The sequence below is a fragment of the Plectropomus leopardus genome, chromosome 4, assembly GCF_008729295.1.
Source record: "Plectropomus leopardus isolate mb chromosome 4, YSFRI_Pleo_2.0, whole genome shotgun sequence".
NCBI lineage: Eukaryota > Metazoa > Chordata > Actinopteri > Perciformes > Serranidae > Plectropomus > Plectropomus leopardus.
In genome coordinates, this window is record NC_056466.1 from 5,403,520 (window position 1) to 5,424,890 (window position 21,371).

At 39.6% G+C, this 21,371-nt stretch overlaps 1 protein-coding gene across 1 annotated transcript in view; it reads left to right on the forward strand.

Annotated features, from left to right (window-relative positions):
• The window catches only part of LOC121942669 (myosin-11-like), a 45,470-nt gene that overhangs the window by 9,395 nt on the left and 14,704 nt on the right, over positions 1-21,371 (forward strand). The window contains exons 4-19 of the mRNA XM_042485940.1: positions 3,431-3,458; positions 10,735-10,834; positions 14,653-14,745; positions 14,844-14,907; positions 16,952-17,050; positions 17,156-17,299; positions 17,404-17,499; positions 17,987-18,105; positions 18,206-18,358; positions 18,471-18,644; positions 18,779-18,952; positions 19,103-19,217; positions 19,694-19,887; positions 20,543-20,664; positions 20,767-20,836; positions 20,934-21,094. Of these exons, the coding sequence (XP_042341874.1) occupies positions 3,431-3,458; positions 10,735-10,834; positions 14,653-14,745; positions 14,844-14,907; positions 16,952-17,050; positions 17,156-17,299; positions 17,404-17,499; positions 17,987-18,105; positions 18,206-18,358; positions 18,471-18,644; positions 18,779-18,952; positions 19,103-19,217; positions 19,694-19,887; positions 20,543-20,664; positions 20,767-20,836; positions 20,934-21,094 (1,906 nt within the window). The remainder of the gene's footprint in view (positions 1-3,430; positions 3,459-10,734; positions 10,835-14,652; positions 14,746-14,843; positions 14,908-16,951; positions 17,051-17,155; positions 17,300-17,403; positions 17,500-17,986; positions 18,106-18,205; positions 18,359-18,470; positions 18,645-18,778; positions 18,953-19,102; positions 19,218-19,693; positions 19,888-20,542; positions 20,665-20,766; positions 20,837-20,933; positions 21,095-21,371) is intronic.

A 21,371-nucleotide genomic window follows, 5' to 3' on the forward strand; every position in this document is an offset into this window, starting at 1 on the left:
ATTGATACCTTAATTAATGCTGAAATGATATCTGAGTCTACATGAAACATTCATCGCCACAGTCCAGCACCTGGCATAAAGGTGGTTGCAACAACATTCCTTTTGGCCTCAAAGAAACAGCAACACTTGCTCCTAAAATAAAAACTCAATTTTAACTAAAGTTTTTTCACCAGTTGCTGAATGTCAGGATATTTGTAATGAAATACAGATTTACGAAAAGTGGTGATAGATAATGGTTCAGTGGCTTTGATTTTGCATTTGAAAACATCATGAGTTTGTTCTGTCAGCATTCAAAACAAGATGAAATCACACATTTCTACAGTATTTAAAGCAGGTTGAAGCTGACAAAGAGCCTGGTTTGGTGTAGACACAGAAGATTATATCACAGTATCATCGGCATAAAAGTGACAGTGTGCTTAAGGCTGTCTCTTATTTAAAGAATACAACTGTCAGTGATTTGTGTACATTTAAATTCCATCAGGTCGGTACACAGGAATTTTTTTATTTACCAGTTCAGCTGTGGTGTGTAAATACAGTGTGACAAGTAAACAAGAAGGGGCAGGATTGATTGGTGTTTGTATGGGTGTTTGGATTACACTTCTTTAGCTTATCCATGCAGGAGCACCCATACAGCTGCAACTCAGAGACCCTTTTCAGATTATGGGAAAATCACAGGCTTGTTGTTTCACCCAGAACACTGTGCACATGAGTGTGCTTAATTTGCTGCATTTATTTCAGACTAAACAAATCAGACGGTTGCTTTAGCTCATGATATATGAAATAACAATTTATGTGTAAGATCCTGGACCACCCATTCAGTTATCACATTTAAAATATGGCCTTAAGCTGCAATTTACCACAAGTAAGACAAAGTAGGCGGCAAAATTGATGACTGCATTGTCAGTAATGAATCCAAAAATGAAGATAAAGCCAAATTGTTAAAGGGAGATAATTAACACTTGAAAGTGCAGCATATAATTCTGGAGAAAGAGAGATGATTATTGTCTCATTCCCAGGTTGTCAAATATCGATGACCTTGGGTTGATAGTTGGATCAAACCACCAACCCAAAGTACTGGTATGTGAAGACCTGGGATTGTCAACAATCAACTATCTTTTTCCAGAATTATATACTGCACCTTTAACACAAATCATCACATAAAAGTGAATCTTTAAATATGGCTCTAAAGATGTAACTTTAAAATATACCAGAGATATGGCACAGTGACCTTTTTAAACAAGCTGTTTCAAAGTCTCAATACCTGACTTGAAAACCTCTTGGTTTTTATCCAGACATAACCTAGATGTGGTTAGTCAATCTTAATCGCCAAAATCAGTGTTGGCATTGAATGTTTCTGCGAACCATGGATACATTACATTTGCATTTTATTATGTGTGGTTCGGTGTGCGATTACAAAAACGGCTTGGTTATGCCTTAGAAAAGATAATGTTTTGGCTTAAAATACCCGCATTTTGTGGGATATTGTGATCATTGGGTTTTCATGTTTGGAACCCTAAATTTTAATCCCAAACTGTTTTTAACAGAAAATCTTGCTTCGAGTCTTGACGCTTTACGAAGAATTATGTATATTCAAGAACTGTCCTAACATACAGCAAGCAAGTGAACTCGACGGAGGGAACTTAAAAAAGGTGTCTAGATGTAAAACGAGCGACAGCAACATTCAGGTAGCCTATTGAGCCCTCAGCTAGTCTAAACAACAGCTTGCTGTTGCTCCGAAAACAGGTTGGAAGTGCGCAAGCTTTGAAAAACTAGAGCCATCACTCAGCCTGTTCACTGATACATGGAAAAGATCACAACATATTTATTGGGAAACACTGAAACAAAAGCAATAACGCTTACTTACTCGCTCGTTCGCATCGCGTCCAGTTAGGAAAAGCTGTCAGGCTTCAGGATGATTTTAGTGTAAATACTTTCAATAAGCCTTTGCACACAAAAGTCCTCAGATATCAAAGTCTTACATCTACAAAGCTAACCCTTCTGAGCCTGTATTGTATAACACTGTGGCTGGCAGGGAGTTGTTATTGTTGATGTATTAGTGGGATTTCCCATGAAGTAATGATGCAGGATGTCTGCACTGAGTGCTATAGTATGAACAGCTCACATGTTAGAGTGGAAGTGGTGCATAACTACAGCAAAGCAAGATAACTAGCTGAAGCTTGGAGACATTCTTCCGGCAGTCTTGGCTGAGTTCCCATTCCTCTGAAATCGTGCCTCAGTCTTTGATGTCCGGGAGATAAAAATGTGAAATTCCCGCAGGGACTTTGCTGTCCCCTTAAAGGTTTCACTGCAGCAGATGACAGATGTTTACCTCTGTGCCTTCTGGTGTATTTACAAGACAGGTGCAAAGCTACTGACACATGTAATCAGATTTCTCTAAATAAATTAGTGTCACTAAAACATTCTTAATATTTTTTTTTAAATGTCCCTTCTCTCAGAGTGTGTGGCGCAAGACTAAATGTTGTTTTTGGACTCTTTACAAAAGCTCACGACTCCGGCCACCTCTCTCGCTCCCTTTCTCTCTCTATGTGCCTTAATTAGGAAATGCAGAGAGGGAACAGGCTGCATTTTGTGTGTGTACGTAAGGAATGGAGTGGCAGCCAAAGTCCAAACGAAGAAATAGCATCTGTGCAAGCTTACAGTGCAGGGCAGGCTGCACACTGTAACACAAAGTCATAAATCACAGTTTAAAAGTGATGACACTACACGTTAATGGAGCTTGTCACTGTATGAAGATGAAGAATTGTTGTGTCTTTTTCCCCTACATTTGCTTACTTTTGCAGTTAAGCTCTCAGGTGTCGTTAAGTTAGAGGTTTCATGTGGACAGCTGACAGCAAACTTATCTTTTCCCTCAGCAGTACTCCCTGTCCTCCCCCAGGAGTGGTTTGTATTTGAGGATACTGTTACAAAATAGCCTTACATGGACTCACTGTATTCTCCCAGGAGTATTTTTGGAGACAGTATAATGACTCATTGCTCAGCACATTCAGAGTTGATTTTTAATGCTTAAAAGTCAAAGTATTTGTGGGAGTTACATGTTTCTTTAGGCACAGGGGAGCAGCCTCCTCGAAGTCTTGAACCAAGTCCCAGCTGGGGTCTTAAGTTAAACTCTAGATTGATCTTTATTCCTGGAGAAAGGCTTGTTGTTTCACATGTGGTATGTACAGTAGTGTCCTGAGCTATTGTGCATGACTGTACACATGTCCTCCAGCCAAACGTAGGGCAGGAGGAAAATGAAGTCTGCATGCTTGTTATTCATAACAAAAAATGACATATTTGGACTTTGGGTTTTTGCAGATTCCTTTGGTTGACCACATGATGCCTTAATAAGTAATCTGGGCACCAACTGTGTGTTTGTGAATGACTTGCCCTAAAATTTGTCTAACACTGTGAACTTTCTTTGTGTCTACAGATCGTGAGGACCAGTCCATTCTCTGCACGTAAGTAAACATTTGTCACCTCCACACTCACCTGTCATCTTTCCATAACCCTTCTGAACCTCAGCAAATACAATTTTTAATTATTTTTGTCCCCTGGACATTTTTCCTAAGGTTTTTAAAAATTTAAATTAAAATTGTAATTTTAAATCTACTAATTTCTTGCAAGTTGTAGAACCTTTATTGACAAGTTGCTCATTGCCTCATTATTATCCATGTTTCTGAGCGATACCCTGTATGCTTTTCCATATTTGGTGTCATATAATGTTACAATGAAGGACGATCATATTGAACATGGCATACTGAAGTTCATCTTGAAGTTTAAAGTAATGAGGTAAACATCTGTAAAAGTAGTCCCTGTGTTCAAAAATCCCAGGTCTTACCAAGGTGAATACTCTGTTTCCAACATTTTTTTTTCAATCTAACCACAGTATGATGTCAGTGTGTCGTGTTTCTTTATATGATCATTTCAAGTGTTTACATCACATACTGTAGCCTGCACTGCTTAGTGACGCCACATGCTAAGGTAACAGAAACATGAAAACTTGGTTGCCAGTGTTGTTCATTTTTTTGTAGAAACTGAATAGTCATTCGTAAGCTTCAATGATGGTGCAGACACCCAGTGTTGCCAACGTTTTTCCACTGAAAAGTATCAAGCACGAGCTCCAAAAGTCACTAAAAGTCACCAGATGACATCATACCCTTGATTTCTGTATTGATGACATCATCATGCAATCATGGAAGCACTTAAACTTCGCTGAATCAGATTCAATGGAAAAATCCTCATCAAAACATTTGAATAGTGTGAGTTATGGCGCTTATACTAAAGTGCACCACATTCAATCAATCCAGAGTGCAAGAGCATCGAAGTGTCCATAGAAACTCACTACAACTCCCACTGCGTTTTTTCCTCTCCTCCTGACTGTTTTTTGCCAATATCGCAAGAGAAAACAGACGGACGAGCCTGCGCCTTAACTGCGATTACTCTGAGCAGCATGCATGGGGATGAATTACAGTACAATATATTATTTCTATCCAACAAGTCACTTATTTTGTCACTTTGTAGAAATAAAGTCACTAAGATGGACTGAAAAGTCGCTAAACCTGAACAATATTGTCACCAAACTGGCAACACTGAAGACACAAGGACACTGAAGGCGCAAAAACGCGGACCAATCAGAGCTAACTGGGGGTTTTTTTAGGAGGGGGTCATAAGGAACAAGATCTAAAACGGAGCATTTGAGACAAGGGGGTGAATACAGGTGTTCCCATGAGGGGGAAAGGTGTTTTTAAACATTAAAGCATGTCAACATGTTATAGTAAAACATGTATGAACCTGAAAATGAGCATTATACGTCCCTTTTGACTTTTTCTGTAGATATCACATCGGTGCTAGAAGAAAGGCTGTGTGTATCTGCGTGTGTATGTCTGGAGGAACAGTTACATAATGACTGTGTAAACACAGAGTTAAACAAAGAAGATACCTCTCTGCTCTTTCAGCATCCAGCCTCAACCTGCATGAAATTGATTACAATTCTGATATTTTCGGAAGATGCTGCTGGCCAGTTGCAGAAAATGTTATTTTGTTGGATAATGCTGCAGTGAACTGTGTTGTATTTTAATTAAGTCAAACTGGTTGAGTGTTAGTGCGTCCGCAGTGCTCCCAGAGGGACACGGTCTCGCTCGTCTCTCAGGAAGCATGGCCTATGTGCTGATGGGAGAACCAGATTAGCTCTCCAAATGTTTGCGCTCCATTTTCTTTGTTTATTTTCTTCCAAACTAATTATTGAGAACTTTGACATTCGTCGGGCATCTAGGGACAAACAACGTTCTTTTGTCTGTCATTAACGGTTTAACCTTTGGACTAACCTGAACTTGACGTTACTTTATAGACGTTAATCAACCATTAATATGTTTTTTCCTTCCACATTTTAGTGGCCTAATAGGCTTTGCATTTTGTATAATATTATACGTTTACGTTGAAGCTGAAGTGAGTCCAGGTTCATGAATCACATTCTGTGTATTTCATTTTTTTTCAGTAACTATTTAAAGGTTGCTCCCTACTTTCCACTCTCACATACTGTAAATCTTACTGGCTTGTTCTATGTTTATTACTGTCCTCTAAAAATGTACTGCATGTAAACGTCATCAGATGTATAACTATAGAGTAAAAAGGCTCAAACACTTAATCAAACAAGTCTAGACAGTACACCCTAAATGGACCTACAGTGTGATGTGTTCTTTGAGTCCATTCCAGCCATTTAAATTGACTGACTGGTATTAAGGAGCTGATACAGTTTATGGGCAATCCATCCCAAAATAAAATATACACATTTTTTGTCCTGTAGTGCTGTTTAGCAATCTAGATTGTTTTGATGTTAGTTGTTGAGTGTTGGAGATATTGGCTGCAGAGATGTCGCCTTCTCTTCAATATAATGGAACTAGATGGCACTCGGCTTGCAGTGGTCAAAAAAAAAAAAAGAAAGAAAACGGAAAACAACAGCAATGCCTCTTTCTACATGACCCAGTTACTTAAGATGATCCACAGACCTTGTTGTCAGCAGTTTCATCTTGAAAATATTTTATTTTCACTGAGCTACACCCGCCAACCGTATCACTGAGCCAACCAAGGAGGACGTCATCAAAATTTTACGTCTCGCGCTGTCATGAGTCAGCCTCTCAATTATGAGACGCACAGTGATCCAGTTGGCGGGTGTAATTTGGGAAATAGTTACTTCATGAAACTGCTCACAATAAGTTCAATGGGTTATACATTTCTGGAAAGAGACATTGCTATTTAGTTTTTCAAATTTTTTTTTTTGTTTGTTTGTTTTGTTTTTTTGCCGAGTGCCATCTAGACCCTTTATATAGGATAGAAGCAGATATCTCTACAGCTGGACAACAGGATGGTCACTCTCTGTCATAATCAGAGTGTGCACCTACTAAAACACACAGTCTATGTTCACCCAAGCCTTTAATTTAATAATGATTCCTAAGATAGCTGATGAGTTTACTGCACTTTTGGTTTTGAAAATTAAAGAGTACATTGTGGCCATAAATGACTGCTTACACATGAAATGCAACAGCATTCAACAGCAGGTCTCCAGCTTATAGCTAAAACACAGAAGCTGGCAAACTTGCATGAAACGTAAAACTATTATCACAATCATAACCTAGCAATGCAATGGAAGCCTAACCATCCAGAAGGACTGTATGCATCATTTGCAACAACGTAAGTTACAGACACTCAGAAAATACCTGACATTAGTGCAAGAAAATCTTCAGAACAACTTCTGAGCAAAAAGAAGCACATTTGCTGGTCAGCATCAACTGGTCCCAGTAAAGGAAATGAAAGGAAGGGCTCTTTCGCCCTCAAGGACTCTTTCTCTAAATTTTCAGATGCCAGGATGCTGCAAATTCTTTGATGTCATCAAACCATTTCCTGAACTATCAAGCTTCCTTTATCCGAGGGAAACTTATAGCGATAGTTGAAATAAGTTTTAAGTGATAAACTGGAGGAGATACAGGATGACATACAAACTCTGCCTTCTCAGTGGAAAATTAGTCTGGTCCAAACAGTCCTTTAAGAGTTCAGTCTGAGCTACAGCTGGTCTCAGCCTCCGCAGGCCTCTGGAGCCATATATGGGAGAAACGTTTCTGGCCTGATACATGGAATGTCATGTATGACATTCTCCTCCTACGTGTGTATACATGTGCATTTAATTGTACTGCATGTTCTTTGACAGTATTGTTTTAACAGCAATCCATCACTTAGGTCTTTCATCTTTATAGCGTGAAGTTCACTAGTAAAGTGTGGAGGTATTTGCTGATGTGTTGTCATGGGAGACTTGTGTTAGAATTTTTTAGGATTTCCTGATAACTTGTCTTTTGAGGATGACATGTTTTTGTATAGATGCACAATCTGACATTTTTTCAGATTCCATGAGCTTTTACGGGGATTTGTGTATTCTGGTAGTCCTAGTAGTCATTATATTCTTCAGATTCCTCCATGGTAGCAAGAATTTGCCATGGGAAATAGCTGGGAGCCTGCTAAATCCATTCTCGAGATGTTGACATTTCATCTCAGCAGGGTCATCAGTTTCCTTGGTCAGATAGTCATTGCGTGTGTGTGAAAGACTGGACTGATAGAATGGACGTAGTGGCCAAAAAGTGGCAGGATGTTCCTGGTGAGTGCAGATTCATAGCCTTCTCTGATCCTGCTGAGGGCCTCAAATCCATCACATGTACCATTGGAGAGATCTCCTTAAAGGGTATGTTGTGTATTTTTCAACAGTGACCTTGTCCCATGTTTTTGTGTCTAAGTGACTAATGGGTACAACAATTTTTGAAACTGGTCCAGTTTTGCGCAAGACTGTGAAACAGGCTGTAATGTAACCACTGGGGGCATACTCACACTGTCATTTTACGTCCATTAAAAGAGTTTGTTTTTGCCACTGACAGGCTCAGATTTTTATTCTAAGACCTTTTTGACAAAGAGTAAAATCATTTTTGTTGAGCCAGAAACAGACCCAAAATTGCCATCACCAAACCCACCAGACTCCATATAAATAAAGTAATTTTACCACATGTAGAGTCAGTGTATTCTTACGTCTAACTGTTGTAAGATAGTTTTTTTAAGATAGTGATTTTTTTTTGTTTCTGTCCACTTTGAATAAAGTATGGATGACTATCATAAAATCACTTTTAATTTAAATGGGGGGCTGTTTCTGGTTAAACATAAAGGATCTTGCTCTTTGACAAAAAGGTCTGTCGCTGTTGGAATCCTCATAACATTGTCAGACACTTAAAATAACAATCTGAACTTGTCAGTGAAAAAAAAAATCACTTTTTATGGACATAAATTGACGTGCAAACATGCCCCAAATTGTTACATTGCAATGTTTTGTGGCTGCCAGCTGCATGACTCTCACTCAATACTGGACCAGTTTCAAAAACTGTTGTTCCCATTAGTCACTTTGACACAAGCCATGGGGAAATAAGCGCCATGTTGAAAAATACTGCCATGAAGCTCTCTAGACTATGAGGATTTCCTCTCTGGTGTTTGTGATGTGTTGTTTTCAACTTAATGTAAACCCTAAGGATGAAGTATCACCTCCTCAGATCCAATCAGAAGGTTTTTTTTTACATTTGTTTTAAGCAGAGAAGTCATAAGTATATAGCTATGTTCAATATTTTACACAAGGAAAATCTACAATCTCCCCAAATTATAACAAAACATCTGAATATTAGCAATATTAGGCCTCTGGTGAAATATAATCCACTCAATCCTTTCAAAAAGTCCTATAATCATTAGAGAAGCCTGTACTGATGGTACGCAGGGTGAGCAGGAAGAGACAGTTTGACAGAAAATTTGGAGGAAAAACTCCCATCAGAGTTTACTCTCACTAAGAGCTGCTGACAGTAGGAGCCTGGGTGTCATATGTCCTTACCAAACGTGAACAGGACAGAGTAATTAGATTCCTCTCAGAGTTGCCAAGCCCTAACACAGGGCGCATCCCGTGCCTTTTATGGACCCGAGTCTGAGGATGTGTCTGCTGGCTGGTGGCTCTGGTATCATTCAACTTTGTCTTTCTAAGTATGCAGGATCATTTTCTGGAAAGAATGTGTTCTTGCTTCTGTTTGAAAAGGTTTGAGTTATAAAATGTTGTTTAAAAGGTAGTGCATTTTTTATTTGTAAGATTCTGACTTTTAGAGAGAGTTTATCATAAAACTACTAATAATTTTGTAAATGTTACAAGAGGGTTTTTTTTAGCTATGTATACACACTGATTTTATTGCCGTTAAGTGTCAGGCCATGTGTTCTGTGCTGCCATTTATTTCAGGGAATAAATGAACATTTTGTGAGAAACACTTATTTGCTCTGGCGGAGAGTCAGGCTTCATTCACACTAATAGGTTTAGTTTTAAAACACATTTATACATAGTATCTAGTTTGGTCTGGGCATTATAGATATTATATTGATATTCTAATATGAGACTAGATATCATGTTAAATTTTGGATGCCATAAAAGCGTTGTCTTCTCCTGATTTTAAAGGCTGCATTAGATAGATGATATTTAGTTCAATCTTTATTTTCAAACATGCCAAATAAAATAGGCGAAATGTAAGCAATACCAGAATGCCCTTTGTACATACTGAGTAAACAAACGCAAGTGCTTCATGTCTCCAAAGGAATAGGAGGAAGTGAATACTTATCAAATCCTACCCCCTTTTTCCAGTTTTATATTTTAAAAAAATCACCCTACACAACCTTATCTAATCAAACAAGAATTAAGACAAAAACAAGAACAAATCACTCTGTAACCAACAGTACAGTTTACCTACTGAGAGATTACCACCTTAGACTGTAGTCTATGGCCGCCATTCATAATGTTTAACTTTAATACTGGATTATCCCATAATAAGAGATAAAATGCACTGTCCCTAACTGGATCACAAAGGGGACATGATTTGTCCTGTATTTTCATGCTCTAATGCATTTCTTATGTTTTCACAAGATTAAAATAACATAAGAAATAACAATATATTGGGTTTTTTTAAGAGTTTTGAGAGTGGAGAGGTATTAAATCAATTGGTGGAAGAGATGACACCTGGATTTACAAGTCTGTCACTAAACGTTTGCACATAATATCCCTGTCTGTCCCTAGAAAGCTATGCATTTAAAAAAAAAATCTTTTTTAGTTCCTTGTTCTTCCTGTCTGACTACATTCTCTGCTACATTAAAACGATTCAGCAGCAGACCTTAAAGTATGAGAAAAGCAGCATGAAGACAGGAAAGGCTTTAGCCTAATGGTTAAGGTGCACACCACCTTTGTTGCATGTCCTCCCTCTCCCTCGTAGCATTTCTGCTCACACTGTTTGCTATCAAATTAGGGCAGAAATGAAAAATCTTCTTAAAACAACATCCAGGTTTGCTGTTTTAACCTTCAATTCATTATTTTCCTTTAAAGCTCTAAAATAAGTAGAGAGGCTTAATTTTAAAATTAAAAAAACATCCCTCTAAACAGGAATGGATTATGAGAGGGAAGGTTGGTGAAAGGCTCTGGGGATCAGCGTGTAGTGGGCAGACTGAACAATAACATTATGCTTTGAGTCACACGTTGGTGCGGTTATCTCTGCTGCACATGATTTCCATTCAATTAAACGGGGTTATTGAACTGTGAACAGAGTCGCTGTCAGGGCTACTTATCGTCTTGTACTCTCTCACTATCTCCGCTTTGCATCTTTTAATCCCCTTCTTGCTTTTCCCCTTCTGTAGCGGAGAGTCTGGAGCTGGGAAGACGGAGAACACCAAGAAGGTCATCCAGTATCTGGCTGTCGTGGCGTCCTCACACAAAGGCAAGAAGGACAGCAGTGTTGTAAGTATCAGTGTGAAGAGATCATGTTGATTTAAAAGTCAGGATCTGTCAGCCAGTTCCCTCACTCTTCAACATATGCAGGAAACTGCCCGCTTTAATCTTTAATATCGCCATTTCCTCCAAATAGCAACAATCAGGATCACAGTTTGCCTACGTGAGTAAAGGGGAATGCCTGGAGTGTGTTTTTGTGTGTGTAGTGTTTGTGTGTGTTAGAAAAGTGCATGAAGAAAGTGTCACTGAGTTACCTCCAAAAAATAATCATTTTCTTACACCAAGGGTCCCGAATCCTCCTGTTCTTGAGTTAGACAATGTTTAATCTAACATTTCTGTATCTTACCCAACAAGAGCTGATTTAGACTGCATGACCTTCATCGTAGTACTGACTCGCAGACTGTTCAGTGAAGGACGTGTAGTGTTTTCGTACTCCTGAACTGGTTTATCGTGTTGTGTCATCCATCCTCTTATTAAGTACACCCTTTCACTGCCAGCAGAGGTGAGGTTTGAGCCTCCCTGGCAGTGACAGGGTCTCTCACAGATCAACGAGCACAGTGTGAGCATGCCCGTGTCCTGTTCTTATCAACCGAACACCGACTTCCCCCCTCCTCCCCTCCCTTCCCTCCCCTCCACATCCTCCCACCTGCCAGGGTGTCTTGTCCTGTAGCCTTTACTGAACCTGTACACAATGTGAAGCTCCCGCAGACACCCACGTCATGAGACACCCTGACCAAGCTACCATGAGCTCAGTCACCCTCTCTGAGCCTGGATAAAAGAAAGTCTTTCTGAACAGCACTTCAGTCAGGATGAGTAATGACAGGCTCCTAACAACACATTGATGGTTTGTGGTGTCGCTCTGGTGTCGGTAACAGACGGATTAACCTGTGGGTCAAAGTAATGTCATTATTGACCCCACACACCCTCAAGGTCTTCACTCATAGAGGAAACACTGTACAGCATACCAGAAGTGGCCTTAAGTCATGTGACTTGGACTTGCTTCACAAATTATAATCTTATTATTAGTATTATTGTTATTCATTTATTTACTGCAAATTTTCAGGTAATTTTCTCGTAACTCGTTACTTGTAAATTCTTCCCATGTTTTTCTTCAAAGATATCAAGACAATTTTTCAGGTTTCAAAGGGTTAAATGCCTTTACGTAGCCTTTTGACATGAAAATACTTGATGTAATGAAAAGTATGTTATTTAAAAGGTGTGTGCCATGAATCAATTCATTTCTCTTCATTTCCCGAATCAGCAAAGATTAATGGCATTCAAACTCGTCACTTAATTCTTTAAATCCACTTTGTGCGAACCAGTCCGACAACGTCCAATGAAGTTGCAAGAGAAAACCATGTAGAACTAAAGTAACGTTACAGAGCACCAGGAGGAAAAAATAATACTGAGGATCATTTCGTTTGGTCAACAAAAAATCAGAGTTCAGTGTGACAAACATGGGTTGACAAAATTACTGACAAAGACACAACTTCCATCTCCTTTCAACATTTAAAATTCTACAAAGAACGGTGAGACAAGGCTAATGTTAACATAGGGAGCGAATCAATGCTAAATAAATGTTATCTTAACAGAGATTTGTAATGTGTTTAGGACTCAAAACTCAAAGTTTAGGATTTGGGACATGACCCTGGACTTAGACTTCATACTTGTGTCAAACAAACAACAGCTGCGTTCGAAACTCGCTCACTCTCTCACTATGTAGTGTGTATTACACAGTGAACTATATAGGTAACCAAACAAGATTTCGGACACTACGCTGGAATTTTCTTCTTCCAGAAATATACGACCGCATTGCACTGTGGTATACGGGACTAAAATGTAGGGTACATCGTATGTACACTCAAATTTACTGTGCATTGTGGGTATTTTATAGTGCACTATATAGTGGATGAAATTAACCACTGGGAATACGAATAAATGGCGAACACACTATACAGTGCAGTATTTCTGTGATAGGGAATGGTTTCAAACACAACTAATGTCTTAGTCCCACCTCTGCAGTAGACTGTCCTCAGTCAGTCTTTTAGGCTCCCAGGGTCTTTGCCTGAACTGAAATATCTTTGAGTTTATCTCTTTTCTCTGCTCTCACTTTTTCTCTTTCTCAGGCATTATTTTGACTCAGCCAGCTGCTCATTAGCTGTCTGCTTAAGCGTGTTATTTCAACAGTATCTTAAGAACGATCACTTTCTTGCCGTTTTGCTGTGCTCTATTTCTCTTCTTTTCTCTCCTTTCTTCCCACCAGTGACTTAAATGAACAAGATCCTCCTCTCTGCTCTGCCAACACTGAACTGCTCCTCTTCAGCTGGTCTGTACCTGTCCTGTTTTTCCTTTAAAAAAAAAAACTGAATTTCATATAAAGTGAACTTTTTTTGTCTAGTTACGTTTTTTAATGTACAATCCTGAGTGAGAACTCAAAATAAAGTTTGGTAAAGTTTGCAAATGTCTGAAAATGTCCACCACAAAGTGAAGACACAGCAGGTGAAAACATAGTTTTTTCCTCGTACTGATCAACAGATTTTGGGCTCTTTTGCTTCCATAAAATGCCGTCTTACATTTAAATAAATAAATACACATGTATTTATTTGTTTATTTGAGTTTGGATTTGTGCATTAATTTGGTTTTGTTTATTTGTTTACATAAAATATACAAAAAAGTACAAAATAGTACATGAGTTGAAAGCCCAGTGCATCTCACTGTCAATACCACATGACAAGGGCCCTGACAAACCGCAGGTATATGATGGCCTGGGCTATTAATATGTCATCAATTTGAAACAATAATTTTGAACTTAGTTTTATCTAATATTCAGATTTCTGTCATGGTAATGTATGCAAATTAACACATATTTAATTAGATAATGCCTCATTTGTGTATTTAAACATAAAAATCAGAAAACTTGTAATACAAAAATACTTCTTGAACATAAGTAATCAATGAGGGACATTTTGTGCTGATATCTATAAGTAAAAATGTATGCGATTCAGCTTTAGTGTCTCCCTTTAATCTTCATCATCATAATCTTCATCATCTCACCGTTGGCATTTTTTTAATCACAATATTGACACAAGTCATGCCCTTCTACTCTTCGTGGCTTCAACTCGTTTACAGCATAGCTGACGGGAGTGTTTTTAAGCGAAGAGTATTTAAGGTAGAGATCTACAGCACCTGACCTCGACGCTAGACCGCCACAGACCCCTTTGATCAGGTGGATTAGCTCAATGCAGAGTGACGGGGTGTCTGCCTCAGTTACTGACCATCCCCCAGCTCCGCCCACCAGGCCGCAGGCTCTGCTCTGCAGTCACGCTGGAGGCAAATCGCATCTCCAGAGGACTGTTTGTGAATCATTTTAATGTGCCGTCACATCGAATGCAAAGACTTTGGCAGGATTCATCAAAGGTTTTCGTGGCATTACATTTTTCGGATGCTTCGTCTGACCCAATATAACCTCTCTGTGATTCCACATCAGCAGCTTCATTTTATTTAATACTCTCAACCAAAACTGATGGTCTTAAGTCATGCGTCAACGTCAAAGAAGACCAGAAAGGAATTATATTGTCTCATTGCCAGTTATAGATTTACCTGTTAGGACATTCATTGATCACTAGGGGTTGATTTGGTTATTTTTCAGCCAATTAAGTCCTTCATCTTGTCATTGGCACAGCAGTGATAATATTGTGATAACCTTCCCAAACCCATCCCCACCCTGAACCACTTCATCCCCACCGATCACCACCTGCTGAAATCCCACCTCCAGCAGTCAACCAGTGTTCAATAGTGATGTGTCTGTATGCTGCTGTTGTCACCAGGGGGAGCTGGAGAAGCAGCTCCTGCAGGCTAATCCCATCCTGGAGGCCTTTGGAAATGCCAAGACCATCAAAAACGACAACTCCTCCCGATTTGTGAGTTTTCTGTTTAATTCTGATGTGATTTTAAGGGCATGTTTTGTTAATCAAAGCATCTCATCCTGTAACATCCTCTTTCCTTGTCTCTCTCACAGGGTAAATTCATCCGCATCAACTTTGATGTGACCGGCTACATCGTTGGAGCCAACATTGAGACTTGTATCCTGTCTGTGTGGGTTTTTCTTACTCAGGGAAAACAACTTTTTTATGGGCAAAAAGGCACATTTGTTAGGGAACACATAAACAGCTGGATAGAAACCAGAGGCTATGCAACCTCTGTAATGACAAGTCATGTACTAAATACTTTCCAAATATGCATTTTCGCTAAAACAGTGTGGTGTGGAGTACCAAACACACTACTACACTGTACATTACTTTGAAGTGTTTCAAATCCTGCAGATTTAGTGGAAATTTGTGTTTATGAAGTACTGAGCACACCACTGGATATTAAGACTTGGATTACAAGTTTTTATATAGTTTGCTGTAGTTAAACACAGAAACCTGTTTACTTCAATTCATGAATTTTTGCCTTTCTTGGATTCTCTGTTCATGGTGGAGGCATGCAAGAAAAACAATTCTTTTTTAATTACAGGATAAGTAATAATATACAAATGATGTAATGTACTTGATATACCAATGGTCATTTTATGGGTATAGTATTCCTTTAAAGAGGAAGGATATATCTTATTTATTATCAGTTCAATATCACTTCTAACCCAAGATGTGATTTTTGTTTGTTTGTTTTTTGTTTCATAACATTCATTTCAGTTTTAGTTGTTAAAAGTTTGCTTTACTGTTATTTAAAAGTGATTATCTCTTTGCACTCAACCTGAGGCCCTGTGCCTACGACCAAATCACTGCCATGATGATATAAAGTCCAACAGCATTATTAACTCTGCTGACACAAATAGTTCCCGGAAGTGACAGCTGTTACCTAGCAACACACAACTTTGTCCAGTAAAGTAGCTGGCTACATTGCGTTAATTTGGTCTACGTGTTAGTAACCTGTACAATTATCTGTGTGTTTACAGCGAAATAAGTTGTGTGTCTCTCTCGAGTTACCGAGGCGAGTAGGAAGAATCCTTACCGACTCAGAGCCGTAGTCTCCGCCGCCTCCCGCACTCGCACTGACGGCCACCTCAAGCTGCCTCATCCCGCTGAGGAAAATTTTGGCTCCCGTCACCAGTGAAAGGAAAGGTCAGAGTCCCCGCCGGGTTTCAAAGGCTCCTCGTCTCCGCGCCACATCTTCGTAAACGTAATAGCGCACAGTCTCGAAGCACCGCACGGTGTTAGCTAGCTAGCTACACCGAGGCAGCTAAGCTAAAAACAGCAGCGCGGCTAACGGCTCCACACGCCCACAGAAAAGCTCTCACCTCACACCGCCGCACCGAGCGTCCTGGGTTCACCTAACTGGATAACTATTAAAACAATAAACGGGACGGAAGACGGTGTAACAGCTCCAACAACAACTGTCGCCCTTTTATTTTCTTAAACCAAAACGTCCACACATGCCTTTGCGTACCGTTAATGTAGGCTAACTAACTGTTTGGCACAGCCGTTAAGCGGAGTGATACATGAAGAGTTAAAAGTCTCAGTGATGTATATCAGCTGATCAGCACTCGACCAATCAAATTGCTTGGGTGGAACTAACTTGTGTGAACTACTTAAATATCTAAGGCCCTCATATGTGTTTTTATGTAATTAATTCAAAGCCAAGTTATGTAACTCACTTGAAAAAGTGCCCTTGAAATTCATGTGACACCTGCGGATTTTTATAATATTATTATTTTATTTTATTTACATACTGGAAATCAAAGTATTGAGATAAACTGTAGGGAAGTTGCTTTGTGGAGACAGTTGGGCTTTTTTGAGCTTTATTTTTAGACAGAAAAAAGAAAAGAGGAAAAAGAATAACAGAAACAGAATGAGCAAATACTAAGGTGTGTCTGTGCATATGTGATTGTGTTTCCATTTGTGTGTCTCTAATGTGTATATGTTTGGACACCTGTAGGTTATTATTCTCCATTTATTTATTTTTTGTTTAAAAAAATCTTATTCATATAATAGAAGTCAAGAAAGGGAAGCATATTAGATATAAAGTTGCACTGTAGACAGATCTTATATGGGGGCTGATAATAGGTTTATTTGCATGATCCATCCTCGGCAGTGCACGTATGTATTCTTTAACAGCTGAAACTGTCAGATCTGCTGGAGAAGTCTCGCTGTATCAGACAGGCAAAGACAGAAAGAGCTTTTCACATCTTCTACTACATGATCGCCGGGGCCAAGGACAAACTGCGAGGTGAGATTTCTTGTTTTTCATCATTTCAGTAATATTACATCCTGCTTTACAGTTACTGCAGTCATTCACAAGCTGTTTAATACCATGTGTGCGTTATATTTTCAGAGGAGCTTCTCCTGGAGCCCTTCAGTAATTACCGCTTCCTGAGTGCGGGTCATGTTCAGATCCCTGGCCAGCAGGACGACGAGATGTATGAAGAGACCATGGAGGCCATGAAGATCATGGGCTTCACCGACGAGGAGAGAGTCGGTATGAGTGATCACTCTGATCCGCTTTGCGAGAGTAGGATACACTGCCTGGAGGTGCCTCTGCTGTTTGTCTTTGGTGCTAGCTGTCTTGTCACTGTGTTTCAGATATCCTGAAGGTTTGCTCCACCGTCATGCAGCTGGGAAACATTGAGTTCAAGAAAGAGAGGAACCAGGAGCAGGCCACCATGCCAGACAACACCGGTTAGACACCACAATCTCTCACTATTAGGAACTTGTTGCCATGTAGTTTACCCCTTAAACCTTAAGCGACATCACTTTTCTTGTGCTGTGTTGAGATGCCCTTCACAAGGTATTTAAGCACTGAAACCCGAACAAATTGGTTTGATTTTTTTCAAAAACACAAGAACAGGGATATGAGCAACTGTCCCACAAATTTCAGGAAATAAGTCAAAAGTGACAAGATTTTTTTTAAAGAGAAAAAAATTAAAATTCTAGGAAAAAAATCCAGCAACTACATGTATAATTATTATAACCATATATTTAAAATAATGTTGCAGATTTTTTTCTAATTTTTTAAGGATTTTTTGGATCTACTCATATTTTTTGAAAGAAGTCAAACCAATTTGCTCAGCAATATAAGATCACTAACTTATTTTTTATTAAAAGCAGTACATGTAAACCATACAAAGCATTCTTGTGTTTGGTGCACCAACTTGTTTCTCTGTAGCGGCGCAGAAGGTGTGTCACCTGCAGGGCATCAATGTGACAGACTTCACCCGCGCCATCCTCACCCCTCGAATCAAAGTGGGCAGAGAGGTGGTGCAGAAGGCACAGACCAAAGAGCAGGTACTGCAGGGAGTGCACTTGCATAAGAACAATAAAACCAAGACTGTTTTTAAAGAACGTTTTCCAGACCTAGATATTTTATGTCTTGTGTATTTGTTAGGCCGACTTTGCTGTTGAAGCCCTGGCTAAAGCTGTGTTTGAGCGCCTCTTCCGCTGGATCCTGAACCGAGTCAACAAGGCCCTGGACAAGACCAAACGCCAGGGAGCCTCCTTCCTGGGAATCCTCGACATTGCTGGCTTTGAGATCTTTGAGGCACGTTGACCACAGATGAGTCAGAAACCACTTAACTGACATGCAGCTTACAAGACGCACAAGATGTTTATGGGTGATTTGTATTCTTACTTTTGTATTTTGGTTTCTGCAGGACAACTCCTTCGAGCAGCTGTGCATCAACTACACCAACGAGAAGCTGCAGCAGCTCTTCAACCACACCATGTTCATCCTGGAGCAGGAGGAGTACCAGAGGGAGGGCATCGAGTGGAACTTCATCGACTTCGGACTCGACCTGCAGCCTTGCATTGAGCTCATCGAGAGGCCGGTGAGTTGACAATAAGGGCATTTAAATCCACTTCACATGGAAAGTATATTCTCCTGCTTACGCAGATATTTTTTGATTCAGTATGATAATCTGAATTTTGTTTAGATTTAGTAATCACTGTATATTCTCTGCAGAACAACCCTCCGGGCATCCTGGCCCTGCTGGATGAGGAGTGCTGGTTCCCCAAAGCCACAGATGTCTCCTTCGTAGAGAAACTCTTGAGCACACAAGGGAACCATGTGAAATTCGCCAAAACTAAACAGCTCAAAGACAAGACAGAGTTTTCTATCCTTCATTATGCAGGAAAGGTGAGTAAGAGTCTAAGTGGATAACATGATAAAAGCATGATCTGATGTCCCCTACAGAGGGCGGAAAATCCAGATTGAATAAAATGTGATTAAGGATGATTTGTGATTTTTAAATGTTTCAGTGAAGCTTAAATAACGTTTTGTTTGCAGGTGGACTATAACGCCACTGCCTGGCTCACAAAGAACATGGACCCTCTAAATGATAACGTCACAGCGCTGCTCAACAACTCCTCCAGCCAGTTTGTGCAAGATCTCTGGAAAGATGGTGAGGTGTATGGCTTTGCTGGTTTTAACTAAACATAGATTCAGTCTTGTAGTCACAAGACGGTCTTGGTCACGAGATCAGTCTCGTTACTCGTCACCTCAGAATTAACTGCATTTTTACTCTGTCTTGTCGCGGTCGCAGACAAAAAGAACTTTAGGACTTTATTTTGGAGATTTGTAGGCCATAAAAGCAGCCATATCACTAAGTTGCCTGCGCACTGACCGATTCATTTGCAAACATTGTACATCCATGAACATCATGATTGGACGTAAAACTTTCAGATGCAACCAATAACTTGACATATTTTAAATTTTAAATTTCCACAATTCTGACTTTGACTTTAATAAATCAGCAGTTCAGACAAACACATCACTCATTTTCATGAGGATTCATATTACAGTAGAAACAAGCTCATTTTAAGTTTAGTGAACACACTGTTATGCGAAATTAACACAACGATGTGTCGTCTGATTCAGCGGACAGAGTGGTGGGTCTCGACACGATAGCCAAGATGACGGACAGCTCCATGCCGAGCGCCTCAAAGACCAAGAAGGGCATGTTCCGCACGGTGGGACAACTCTACAAAGAGTCTCTGGCCAAACTTATGACCACGCTGCACAACACCCAGCCCAACTTCGTCAGATGTATCATCCCCAACCACGAGAAGAGGGTACAGAGAAGCACAATGTCATTAACACTGCAACATATGGCAAACACGCCGTCTGTTTTTCACAATGAGGAAACTGTTGCTATCTGTGATATAATAACTTGTTTGTACAGTCACATTGTTTAAGAGCAGGGAAGCTGTCACATGTCTAAGTGTTTTGGCCTCTGTGGTGGTGATCTGTAGACGCTCTGGCTCCCTGTAACCCTGAAGGATAACCAGTTAGGATATGGATGCATGTTCTTAAAGAAATGAGAGAAAATCCGATATTATCTTGTGCTGCCTTCTGGCACAATTAAACTGATATTTGCATTTCTTTCTTGGTATATATCACTGAAGCCATAACATTAATTGTATCACATAAAACCAAATATCCACATAATGCAGTAACCATTCAGTATGGACCATAAACCATAAAGTAAACCAGTAAGATAAAATAGTAATAATAATAATAATAATAACTTGTATTTATAGAATGCTTTTCAAGAAACTCATACAGAAGTTAAAAAAGATCATAAAATAGAATACATTAAAATACATAGTGAAATAAACTTAACATTACAATTCATGGCATTAATTAGACATTAAAAGCAGTTTTGAACAGGTGGGTTGTGATAAGTGATTTTGAACTGAAGTGAGACTGAAATCCCATTCTCCTCAGGCCGGGAAGCTGGATGCGGCCCTGGTCCTGGAGCAGCTGAGGTGTAACGGTGTGCTGGAGGGGATCAGGATCTGCCGACAAGGATTTCCCAACAGAATCGTCTTCCAGGAGTTCCGCCAGCGGTGAGGGGGAATCTATAGAGACCCATTTTTAAAGTTTTTCTTGAGTTTAAAATCTTTCTGTAAATGTTTCTCGCCTTAACATCTCTCTTTTCCATCCGATAGTTATGAGATCCTGGCTGCTAACGCTATCCCCAAAGGCTTCATGGATGGCAAACAAGCCTGCTGCCTCATGGTAAAAATGTGTTCAAAATTCCCCTCCGCTGAAATTTATATTAGTTCAGAAGTTTGTGTGAACCCTCCTTTTTCTCTCTGGTCTCCTGTCTGTGTAGATCAAGCACCTGGACTTGGATCCCAACCTGTACAGGATCGGACAGAGTAAGATCTTCTTCCGTACGGGAGTGCTGGCCCAGCTGGAGGAGGAGAGAGACCTGAAGATCACTGTGGTCATCATCGCTTTCCAGGCCCGGGCTAGAGGCTTCCTGGCCAGAAAGTATGAATACTCAAGGCTCCCCTCACATACTTCACTTTCTAATAAACTATGCTTTTCAAGTTTAATATATCTAATAATATATAATCTTTCAGAAAGTATTTTGGCTCGTATTTTACAGCAGAGGAAGACTTTTATCACTTTTAAAAAACTGTTTTTATCACTTTAAATCAGAAAACTTTTGCTTTATATAATACAAGATACATTGGTTTTAGTGTTGTGTTTTTTATTCATCCTTTTTATTTTCTTTTTGTATCTTTCCTACTCTAACTACTCGGGG